This window comes from Sparus aurata, chromosome 4 (genome assembly GCF_900880675.1).
Source record: "Sparus aurata chromosome 4, fSpaAur1.1, whole genome shotgun sequence".
NCBI classification, from domain to species: domain Eukaryota; kingdom Metazoa; phylum Chordata; class Actinopteri; order Spariformes; family Sparidae; genus Sparus; species Sparus aurata.
In genome coordinates this window covers 17,427,044-17,439,858 of record NC_044190.1, presented here as the reverse complement: position 1 = coordinate 17,439,858, position 12,815 = coordinate 17,427,044, and the positions used below count along the sequence as shown (strand labels likewise).

Sequence of the window (12,815 nt, the reverse complement as noted above, 5' to 3'; positions counted from 1 at the left end):
CTAGTTCTTTGTGGTCGGTTTGGTGAGTCAGGGCCTTACTAGGTCGGCAAATACATTCATCAGTCACACAGAGGAATGATTAATTGAAGAAAGGGGGAAGAAACCATTTTTTTTCGGTGACGGGATAGATACATGTCATGCTGTACAGACACATTTTTTGTGAAAATATATATTGAAAAATACTGAAATATTGTTATATATCGATTCTGACATTTAAATGAGTTCTAATACTTTCTTTTTTCTTTTTTTCACAAAGCAAATTTGTACATACACTGCTGTAGTACCCTTCCTCCAAAAGTACATTAACTGAAATGCCTGTTTTTACACACAGTACACAATCCTTAACATATTTTTATCTTTGAATTAACTTTTTTTTTTACCTGTTTTTTTTAAGGTATTTTATTTTAGTTAGTTAGAAAACCTAGTTTTGTGACAGCACTAGCAGACAACTTCAACTTTAACAAGCTATATTTTTGTCCTCAAATGCCAAACTTTCATAGCCTATATCCTTTCTGATGTTGTTGTTAAAGATAATTCTTGAAAATGAAGGAAATATGTGTCTGAGGAAGAGGGTGCAGGTTGAGTATAATTGGAGACCCCAAAAATGTCAAATTCTTCCATTCTGAGTAACTCGACCATAACAAGGTATTAACATTGGAGAATGGATCTTTGGCTATTAGTCACGTCAGGTCATTTTGAGTTCAGAAGACTTTGGTAGTCATCCATTCAGAGCCTTGTCTGAAATTCAAAATGTAAAGATATTACTTAGCCAGAACTACTGAATCTAAAATTCCACTCCAATGCCTCACTTTCCTCAAATCCTTCTCCACACATTTTAAAGGAGAGACTTAAATTGGTTATATGAGCTTTGGAAATACAGTGAGCAGTACGAGATGACATTGAGCCTTATTGCCATGAGTATGGATAAGCCTGACAAACACCGAAAGTTTTAGCTGCCATACTTTCTTCGGTTAAAGTTCTGTTTGATTGGAAATGATGTAGTTATGTGGGGAAAAAGGTAAAGTAGAGCCAAATATAGCTTCTCTGTCTTTTGTGTTTAAACTTATTGTGGAGTTGTGAAGTACAGATGATGAGAAAGAGACTGAATCTCACCTGCTTTTTCTTTTTTCTCCTTAATTGCGGTTTGTCAGTTGTTGTCTGCCCTAGGCGAGACATTCAGATTGGTAGAGCATCCAATTATGGAAAATTGTGTAAAACCTTTCTCTATTGCCTGAGGAAGTTTATTAATGCTGTTTATCCTGATCCTGTCTTGTTTCTTTTTGAAGAGGGAGGTAGAATCCCTTGAGCTTTTTGGCCTCTACTTGGGTGTTTGGTTTCCACCTCACTGAGTATTTGTGCTGTCGACAAATATCGCTGTCTGTCCTCTGCCCTGTTGTATTCCTTTTTACTCTCTCTCTCTCTCTCTCTCTCTCCTCTCTCTCTCTCTCATCTCTCTCTCCCTCCCTCCCTCCCTCCCTCTCCCTCTCTCCCTCTCTCTCTCTCTCTCTCTCTCTCTCTCTCTCTCTCTCTCTCTCTCTCTCTCCCCCCTCCCTCCCTCCCTCCCTCTCCCTCTCTCCCTCTCTCTCTCTCTCTCTCTCGCTCTCTCTCTCTCTCTCTCCCCCCAACACACAAACACACATTAGGATACTGTAAAAGTCCTTGCAGTGTCAACTTGGTCCCCATTTGCCATAGCATACTGTAGGAAAGGCCACCACAGCTTAGAAATGTTGTTTTTTGTGTGTTTGGCTGTGCATGTGTCTTAAAATATCTTAAAGCAGAGAGAAAGTGTGGCAGGAATTTGTTAGAATTGGTATATAACTCTACAGAGACTTGCAATGCATGAAAGAGAAATGTAGGCAGTAGAATTGGGATTTAGCTACACTCATTTTTCAATCTGACTAATGTTGAAGTTGTGAAGATCATTTTTTAATATTTCAGCACAGCTCTGGGTGCAAACTCTGTATCGAACTGCTGGTTTTTAAAGTTTTATTGCATTTTTCAGACAATCTTCCCCCCACATTGACTAAATGTCACAAACAAGATGTGTTTATAGATGTATCATCACCTCTCTACATGCTATTGGTTTAGGAACTAGATGCAAATGCTGGAGTGTGGCAGTAATAATAATAATTTAGACTGCACTGTTATAGTGCTTTTGTGCCTTAGCAGACAAAGAGCCTCACAATTAGGGATGCACTGATCTGACTTTTTCAGTCCCGATACCGATACCAATGCCTGGGCTTTGTGTATCTGTCGATTAGGGCTGCAACTAACGATTATTTTGGCTGTCGACTAATCTATCGATTATTTTTTCGATTAGTCGATTAGTCACGATTATTTTGGCAGCATCTGTTTCTACTTTGGTTTTACCTTCATATTCTCAGAGCAAATTAAAAACCCATGAAACATGCATTTGAAAACATAATATTTTGAAACAACTGGATTTTTAATATGTCAACTGAAGTAATTAATACTGATTATTACAGTTTTATATTGATTACATATCTTACAAATGAATTATGTTATAAATCATTGCATTAAGTGGAGGTTTACTATTCAGTGTTTTATCCAATTTATATTATTACTGTTTACTGACTTAATATCCTGCACATGGATTATTACTGATATCACTGCTGTCAGACAGAAACCTCTTATTTGCAAATTTGACTTATTTCTTTAGAATCATTTTACTGGCCACCCTTCACATCTGTACATTATTAGCCAATGAATGTATTAAAGAGCCTGTCTCCAGCTGGCCTCTTGGCTGATGACACATGGGGCAGCACAACCACACTTGTTGTCATTTGATATCTGTTGCATTTTTAATAACTATGAACTTTAATAAATCACTTTTTGGTTGCACACTAATGGATGAATATGTCTTAAAAATGCAAATCCATTTCAGTTTGATTTGCTTGTAGGTTTGTAGGCTATTTTTTTAAAATAACTCAAAATAATGACTGTATTTCCAGCTACAAAAGGGCAAATCTCTCTCCTCCCTCCATTGTTGTTTTGTAGCTGCGTGGGGTACACGTGAGTTCTCCTCATGCTGAAAACGTGACTTTTCGCACACGTGACATCACTCCTCGAGACGCAAGAAAAAGCAAAAATATATATTTTTACTGAGGAAAATGACAGAATAATAGTAACGCACAGTGACTTGAGTAAGTAACTTTAATCTGATTACTGGTTTGGAAATATTAACGCGGTAGATTACTCGTTACTGAGGCCGGGCCGGGCCAGTCCGGGCCAGGCCAGGACTCAACATCCACGGAGTCGGGTCGGGTTTGATGTTTTTGGGCTCGATCTGAGCTCTACTACAGAATCACACGGAAATTTAATGTCATATATAGAAGATGGGAAGTTACCGCCCGAAAATGTTCCCAAACTTTGGACGTGTTTCATTTCGCTTTCCTGCTCTCCTCAACATGTTCCGCCATCATTCATATTCTTCTTCTTCTGCGGAACCGTCTTCTTCTTCTATGCCACACTGTGGTGCGCATTCTAGTAGTGGTGCTAAAGCGATTTGCTCCGGCTCAAATCTTCTTTTTTTTTTCAAATGATGATAGATAATAATAACAATAACAAACATGACGCGTCGACGCACAAATTTCGTGTCGACAAATTTTTATTGTCGGCGTAATCGATTACGTTGACTAATCGTTGCAGCCCTACTGTCGATACCCAATACCGATCCGATACCATTGTTGAATTAATAATAAACTGTATACCGGTCTTGGAAAAATACTTGCCTGATGAAAGAGAGTACCTTGGCTCTAAGTATTCCAGTAGGCGATGGAAGCCCTCATCTTCAACAACTGACATTGGTTGAGCATCGAAAACAATGAATTCTAAAACTTTCTGTGTTATTGCCAATGCTTTCAAGCTTTCCGTCTAAAAGTTTTTTCGCATTGTTGAAGTGCATCTGCCAAAGTTAGTTGCCCAGCTGTACTGTCTCCTGCTCCTCTGGTTTTGTTGAGCTGCAGGAATTTGGCTTGCTCCTTAGCATTGTTCTTTTGGATGTGCTTGATTAAATTGGTAGTGTTGTACTTTGCAGTACTGCCACCACCCCTCAAAACATTTACTTTGCAGACATTGCAAACAGCCGTTGAACTAGTTGGCGTGGCACGCATGAAATATCTCCACACAGCCGACTCTTTGGCTTGCTCCATGTTGCTTAACGGTGAACTCAACTCTTCCAGCATGCGACACACATGCTACTGACAAATGATGTAGGGTGTGCTGCGACGGAGGAAAAAAAAAAAACTGGATCGGCCCGTGGATCTGTTAATTTTTCCGATCCCCGATCCAGCTATTTTGTCAGTATCGGGGATGATATCCGATCCTAATATCGGATCAGTGCACCCCTACTTACAATTTGCCTCTTGTTCACAATGGCTCAGGAGCAGCATCTAAATACTGCACATTCTGCAATCAAGTTAAATAAAGTAATAATAGTGTAAAATAAATACAACATCTTTCTGTCTCTTAGATGCCAAAATACTTCCATATCACGGAAGCGCTGCCTTACTAAATTGTCCAGGGTTGCTGCTGGATCAAAGGACGCCATTTTTCCACACCACAAATTTAAAGTTTTACTTGGGTTTCAGATGTTGTTGTTCAAAGGTGTATACACAGTCGCCTTGGGCAACATCTGATTGGTGAGCATGATTGATACATGAGGAGCACAGCAATTGTGATTGGTGAGCATGACTGTCGTATTAGGAAGATGGCATGAATATGTAAAACCATTGACACACGTGTTTAAACGTGGATCGGACATGCATCCTTGTAGTGAAATTAATCCCAGCCTCTGTGATTTCCAAACCATGTTGTTTCAAATCGCGCTGTTTCAAAAGTCTTTCAGCCCTACTGTGATCAATTAACTACTGCATCTGCGGCAGGTTTCAAGTCTGTAATGGTTTTCTGGAAGTTGCTTTTAGAAAATCCCTAGTGGTATAAAGTAACTTTACACCAAGCTGATAATCACTTTCACTGACTTCTTCTGAGTAAAAATTCAAAGTCTGTTGCTCCTCTGACCACACCCAGAATTTACTCAGTAAGGTAAGAAATTTAATCACTGAAGGCCGGGAAAAACACAATTTTAAGTTGGAGTTGGGTTATTCTTAAAGTGTCATTTTAAAAACATTGAGCTGACTATTTTATAACTTCGTAAACATGTCCTGCGTCACTCGTATTGGACAACATGTTAATTTCTCCCATTTTTGATCTTGTTTTCAGTGGGGCTCGTCTGTCTACCTGTGTTATAAGAAGTCTGTGGCCAAAACCAACACAGTAGCCTACAAAGCAGGTAAGCCCTCCCAATCCCTTAACTACTGGTGCATGCAGATCCAAATACTGATGTGGACCTCTTGATATTAAATGACCATGTTGTGAGGAAATACTTTCTCTCCCTCCTTAGCTCGTCTCACAATCACTGGCATGATGTGTGAGAAAAACAAAATTTTCAGAGAACAGGTTAATTGTCAAGTGCTAAATGTTAATTGCATGGAAGTTATTGTCTGTTTCTCTATTTTCCAGCTGTGCGTTGTTGTAGAAAAGCCTCGAGAGACAAGGGTCTGCTGCAGCGTAAACTGGCTGCATGCGGACATTCTGCTACAGCTGTAACTTGTTGAAGCATGTTGATGCCTCAGATTAGAGTGATGAGATAGGCCTCTGCATGCCATTATTGTTCTAGTATAAAGTTAAAGGGTTTCAATGTTTGCTATAAATTTAACTGTAATATGAGTATAAAATGTAATTGGCTTATTTGACATTTAATTCATCTGAACTTTCCTTGTGCTGACAGAGGATTGTCATTTAGTGATAACACTGCTGGCTCAGTGCTGCTGTGTTTGGCTCAGCGTCAGATTGGCTGGCTGATTTTTTTGTTGTTCATGTCTTGAATATGCAGCAGACTGTGAATGGAGTGATTCTATCTGTTTCTCACTAAAGCTTCAGATGATTCAGCTCACAAAAATTAAGTTTATTTTCAACATTTCAGGCCAAGAATAATCCTGCACGCATCATGCTTTGAGCTTTGGAAACTGCTGTGTTTTGCAGCATCTGACTTCATTTATAGACAAATGTGAGAGTTTGATTCTAAACTGAACAGTCTCCGTTTGTTTTGTGGTGGATCCGTGGTTTTCATTTTGGAATGAATTATTGCGCAGGTACATGATGCAGATGTAGAGCCGTGCCTAGACAACGCAGTGCTTACAATATAGTAGCCTAATCTTTAGGGGGAAGAACTATCAGGAACCACCTTAATTTATACTGTCTATTCTTAAAGTTGCATTAATTGATATAGCATATATTAACATATACATATTTTATATTAACACATTATAAAATGTATCCTATGATGTATCCTGTTTTAAGATCAAATGACTATAGCACATGTAATGCAAAATGGGTTGCTTGCATGTTGTATTCCATGACAAGTATCACCAAGTTTGCAGCTCAGTGGAGCATATTAGTTTCTTTTTAGCCCATTGTTCAGCTTCTCTGTTTCCTTCGGCATTCGACAGCTGATTTCAGCAGATAAACCATTTGCTACCTGCCAAACACCACTGGGCAGACAGAAAAAGTGAGAAACCAGCTGGTCAAGAAGGTGGAATATCAAGCAGCTGAAGAACCATTTTTTGCATTCATATTCATGCTTACACAAGCATCTACTTGCCTAAAATATTAAGTGTGTTTTTGCCTATATAATGAATAGTGTTCAGAGTAAAGCTTGCAGACATACTTCCAGATTCTGTTGGCCAAGTTAGGCAACAAGTTGCCCCTTTTCTCAGGGAACTAGTCTGCATTTGTGAATATGCCGCATTCTGAAATCAGTGAAAGAACATCAGACATTATCTCTTGTTTGTAAGAGCCATATAAAAGCCAAAGTATAAAAACAACATGTAGGGGTTACACTGGAGTTAGTTTGCCAGACTATTTCCGAGCACGATAAAATGTGATAAACTGTAAGCTTTAGAGGTGCATTGTATGTGGATTTTGATACCTTTGGACAGAGCAAATCATCTTTTTGTCAATGTTTCTCATCACTACCATATTCATTTTGAATAGAGCTGCTACTAAGTTAAATTATTTTCATTGTTGATTATGTTCTCAATTAGTAAGTTGTTGTCCATAAAATGTGAGAAAATAGTGGAAAAAGTTGTTCAGGGTTTCTGAAAGCCCAAGATAACATCCTCAACCCAAATATATTCACCAAAAATTATATTATATGATATCAATAATGATATAATATTATTCACATTTTAAAAGCTGGAATCAGAGAATTGTAGTTATTTTTTTGAAAAATTACTCGGACCGATTAATTTTAATCTCTTTATTATTGACCATATGTGAGCAGATTAAAATATGACATGAAAAATAAGAGGTTCCCTGACTCTCTCAGCTGCCTGTACAAGCCTGGTTAAGTTGATAAATGCTGCTCAGTGTGGATCTCTTTGTGAAGAACTCGGTTTGGATTTTTCTTAACAGTCCATAGGATGTTATTTTATACATGATCTCCACACTAGTGAATGTTAAGTCTAGAAATGAAGTCTGCTAACATATAGTCATATGTCAATATAGTTCCACAGAACCCCTTCAATAGTCGACAACTAATCAATTCATCTTTGCAGCTCTACTTTTTTCCTTTATCTCAAGAGATAATAAAATTTTATGATTAAAATGGGACAAACTGTCCCTGGTAAGCTGCTGAACAAACCTTCATGACACAGCAGTTTTTTGTTTATTTATTCCATCTGGAGGCTGTGCACCTGCAGGTGTTTTCATGATGAATAAATGTGTTGTATTAATTTTTTGAGGTATTTAATTACAGAGCATCTTAAGAAATGCATGAACATTAAAGAAATGGACCTTTGTTGAAAACTATAGACTTTTACAGCCAAAGTTGGCTGTTGCACATTGTTGAAAATCGCACAAAATAAAATCGCTACTTCATTTTCTCTTGTTTGTGTTTGCTGACAGTGACTAATGACCCAGAGTCCTGATCACCAAGCACTAATTGCTTATTACAAAGCCATTCGTTTCTAGTGAAACACTGACCCAATAAAGTTGTAAATTATCATTGGTGATTATAATAAATTGAACTTATTTAGTTTCATTTTCAGCTGAGTGGAAAGGCGGTTTTGCATCTACATTAGCTGTTAATTGATATTCACAGGGGGTTGGTTCCAACTAGCAGCTTTTGTAATTGAATTCTCAGTTTGTTTATTTTGTGTTTTTTTCTACCCATTAGGTTTGTTCAGCAGATATCCAGAGGAGGACTATGAGTCATTCCCTCTGCCAGAATCTGTCCCTCTCTTCTGCCTTCCCATGGGGGCCACAATTGAGTGCTGGCCCGCAAACACCAAATACTCCCTCCCTGTTTTTTCCACTTTTGTCCTCACCGGAGCCTCTGGAGAGAAGGTAAAATAGATGGATGAATATCTCTTCCACTTTCTTTCTTTTAATCTTATCCAGACAACTAACAAAAACACCAGTAGCAGAATCAGATAAGAGGATGCCAGTAACTGTTAAAACCTCATCAACACATACTAACTGCCATCTAAACAGCTGACACAACCACAGAGTAACAGACTATAGTGGGTCATGAGAAAACCACAATGTTAAGCAAGCCAGGAGGAAAGTAGGTCAGGCATGCATGTTGCCTTCGTCAGGTGGAAACATTGTAACTCCACAACATGCGTTTCTTTTTTTAGCCTATTGGCTGAAAATAGTTGTAGATAAAATGCAAAAATCAGAGTGAATAATTATTTAATGTATTGACTCTTGAGACGACACTCACATACTCACTCACGTGGCATTGCACACAAACTACTGAGTTTTCTTGATCACTAGTGTCCTTGTTACGATTTTCTGGTTACAGAGACCTTGATAGGTTTTATGATATATATATATGTATATATATATGTATTTATATATATATATATGATATAATATGATATAAATGATGTAATAATGGTCTACTTGATCAAGTGAAAGTGAGTCTTTCACCAGTAATTGGGGAGAAATTGATACCTGTCCTCCATTATTGTTAAGATGGATGAACAAAATCCAACAATGACTAACAGAAATTGGAGTATTTTGATTTAGCTGTGACAGTCCTGAGATAGTTTCATACTAATTGAAAACACTTAAAGATCTGAGGGGAGAGACGACTGGTGACAACACCGATGTTAATGCACTGGTAAATTTTGAGAGTTTTGGGGCTGCCTTGCCTCCATAATGTGTTCTTTCAAACAATTGGAAACAAAACTTCCAGGCGAAAGGCATTTATTTCAGTTCTGATTTCTGTTCTGGACATTTATTCAAATTAACTTATATTTAATTAGGTAATGCCTTGTAGCATGTTTACACATAGACTATCATGAAAATGTTTTTTCTAAATGTTTAAATTGTAATGCTTTTCTTTATCCACCATTTTTGTCTAAATATGTGTGTACTTTAACAATATATATCTTGAAAGGCAGTTTTCTCAAAATTTGTTATTTCTATATCCTGAAGGTTTTTTCTCAGGGGTTTGTTCATTTATGATTTATAACTTGATTTATATAACAATGTATTCTTTTTATTTTATTTTTCATAGCTGCTGACTGTATGTTCTGATTTAGGAATTATAAAACAAGATATCCAAGATTCAGACAGATCAAACCAGATTTTTAAGACTGGCTTTATCCTACGTTCAGTTTTCTGTTCTGGAAATTGATGCATATTAATTATTTAATATCTCATATCTATTTTAATAATTATATCACGTTTATTTGCATATTGTCACATATCTCAAAACTTGTGATAAAAAGATTACTTTCTGAATGTAACTAAACAACTGGGGTAGTTTCATTGTTCCTCTGTAGTGCCTCTCCTTAAAGGTCCCATATTATGAAAAACACATTTTCTCTGGTCTCCACGTATATAAACTGGTCCTCCCTGAGCCTACCAACTCCCAGAATGAGGAAAGCAAACAAGTCCTGCATCATCTCTGCAGCCCACCCACTGGTAAAAAGGCGCTCCTACAGGCTGTTCAGATTCAGCTCCTGTCGTTACGTAACGAAAGGAGAGATGTTCATAGGCTGGCCTCCTCTGCGCGATCATAAGAGATATCCGAGAGGGGGGCATTCATCCCCGAGGAAGTTTGGTGTGTCCAGCGGTAAGCTAGCAGTGTTTCGCAGTGTCGTCGCTCAGAGCTAGACACGCAAATTGCCCTGTTGTTGATTGTATAAATCAACATAAATGCCTATATTCTGTCCCAGCTACAGAACAACAGAAGAGACAGTGGTTGCGTTTCATTCACGACAACGTGCCAGCTGCGCTTCCTGTTAGTTTGTATGTGTGGGCTAACCACTTCACGTCGGACTGCTTCAGTAACGAGGGTCGGTACAAAGCTGGCTTTGCCTCGACACTGACCCTCGGAAAAGGGTCGGTCCCAACCATACGGGACCCAACAACTGCACCCGAGCCACAGGAAAGTGTCGCCACGTTAGTATTATATAGTATTAGTATACAGTTGTATATACAGTTGCCTACGAGTATGGTGAAGTCAGCTGGAAATTGGCTAACTAGTTAGCTCTGCTTCGGTCGGCTATGCAATGGCATTTGAAGCGAGTTTAATGTTAATAATATTACGAGGGAGCTTGGTTGTCTCAGTAAAAAGTCTGGAAACATGTGCAGACTGGAGACAGAGACGATACGAACAGTGTCCAAGAGTTTGGAGGCTGTGTTGGAGACAAACACAGCTTTCGCTAGCTGTTAGCCATCAGCTACATGGTAGTAAATGTAACAACACATACGAACAAACTAAGTAAAATATTCAGACACACTAAATAGGGATGTCCCGATCCGATCACGTGATCGGAAATCAGGGCCGATCACGTGGTTTCAGACTCGATCGGAATCAGACGTTACATCCCGATCAGGGATTGGATATATGTATATTTATTCTCATTTTTTATGATCAGATCTATAATATTTCAAAACAAATGGGAAAAATGTGTGTGCGCAAGGCAGGGGTCGGGTATTAGTAAACATAATGACTGGCCACCACTGTCAACGTTTTTTGTGCCTCTGATTCATGTCTTCATGTCACTCCGCAAGTAGTCCATTCATTTGTCACGACGGAACTTCATTCAAAGCAGAGCTCCACCAAAGAGCCTGCAACGTTGCGGAAGGTTATCTGATGTGTCAGTCTTTCCCCAATATGCATTCTGCTGCTGGACTTTCAGCGCCACCATAAAAAAAAGACATGATTTTTGTCGGTTTAATATCACAGGCGAATGGCGAATTTAAATTGTACACAGTGAAAGCACTACACCCTAAGTTATCTTGAAATCAAATATTATTGTCATTACTGCTATTTGTATAATTTCTACAAGTCACCGTTTAAGTTGAGTGACTGAAATCCTCATCATCCTGTTCAAAGGCTGCAACAGGCAACTCATCGAATCGGGGTGAAGTTAGTTTTAGGTTGGATATTCGGCGGATATTCACTCGGGTCCAGCCGCAACTTTACTGAGGTTCGCCCAGTGTTGCAGCAAGAGGATGGTTAGCTCACCTCCCAGAGCCTCGCGCTGAATCGCTGGAAACTGATTTAGGGACCGTCATGAAATTACTTAGCATAAATATATTAATACAAAAGAATTGCAGTGTTTTTGATATCTTCCATGTCATGTGGCCCAGTGATTCCAATCCAGCAGCAAATTGTATTAGTAAACTGGACAGATAGGACACAGCTCTTTCTATTGTATTTTAGTGCTTCCTCTATTTTATCTGAATATTAATATGTTTTTCTCAATAGCTTCCATGTCATGTGGCCCACTGACTTCTGAAACAGATTCTGTTTCCTTAAAAAATCATTAATAATATAGAAAATAATGGTAAAAAAGTTATCTAATGAGGTTGGACGTGTGGGGTAAACTATTTCTTTCTTAGCTGAAGCCAACAACGGGACAAAATAAATGTAAAGAGTGTAGGAGACACTACTTTGATAAAAAGGGATAATTAATTACTGGTAATTAATTAATCACTGGTAATCAACTATGCCTCACATGGGGAACCACGAATTTGTAGGACAGGTAGGTAGGCTATGCGGGCCTCCCATGGATGGCACAATCGATATAAATGTAGGGGACTATCACTGCTTGATAATCAAGGTCATTAATCATTGGTGATTAATTTTACACTCGTAGAAGGGGCACCACCTCCATTGTTTGATTTACTAGAATAGGCTGGAGGGAACTATTCTAAACATCTAACTGTACAAGTTTGACTTGGACAGCTAGAGTATCAATTTCAAATCAGTTTATTCAATCTCAATATTCTGAAGCAGTGAATTCTTTGCACGTATCCATCGATTCTCCACATCAAAATTAAGTTCCAGACAAAAACAAATGATTATATATATTTATTGACTAAATAATTTGGGGTAACATAAATGAACGGACAATTTTAGGACAAACAACAGATAACAGAAAAGGTAAAGACTGTAATTAGAAATAAATAAATTACGTGACCGTTGGCAGATGGTAAAGTTAAAGGGTCGGGTTTTTATATGTTAAGTTTAACGGGAGTAATCTTTTAATACTAACGAGACCCTAACCTCAACTTTCTTAAGTTTATAAGATAGAAGTCAGAACTTTAGACAGAAGTCAGAACCTTAGACAGAAGTCAGAACTTTAGACAGGAGTCAGAACTTTAGACACCACTCATTCTCACGTGTGTGGATCCAACTGTATGAAGACGTTCAGCCTGTTTTGTCTGGGCGTCAGGAGGCATTGAAGCTTGGTCTCTTTGAGAGTTCT

The 12,815-nt window shown here is 38.3% G+C and overlaps 1 protein-coding gene across 10 annotated transcripts in view; it reads left to right on the top strand.

Moving 5' to 3' along the window:
• Positions 1 to 12,815, top strand: part of LOC115580140 (C-myc promoter-binding protein-like) — an 87,649-nt gene that overhangs the window by 23,297 nt on the left and 51,537 nt on the right. For all 10 annotated transcript variants that reach the window (XM_030414106.1, XM_030414104.1, XM_030414105.1 and 7 more), the window contains exons 4-5: positions 5,242 to 5,311; positions 8,258 to 8,427. In XM_030414106.1, the coding sequence (XP_030269966.1) occupies positions 5,242 to 5,311; positions 8,258 to 8,427 (240 nt within the window). The remainder of the gene's footprint in view (positions 1 to 5,241; positions 5,312 to 8,257; positions 8,428 to 12,815) is intronic.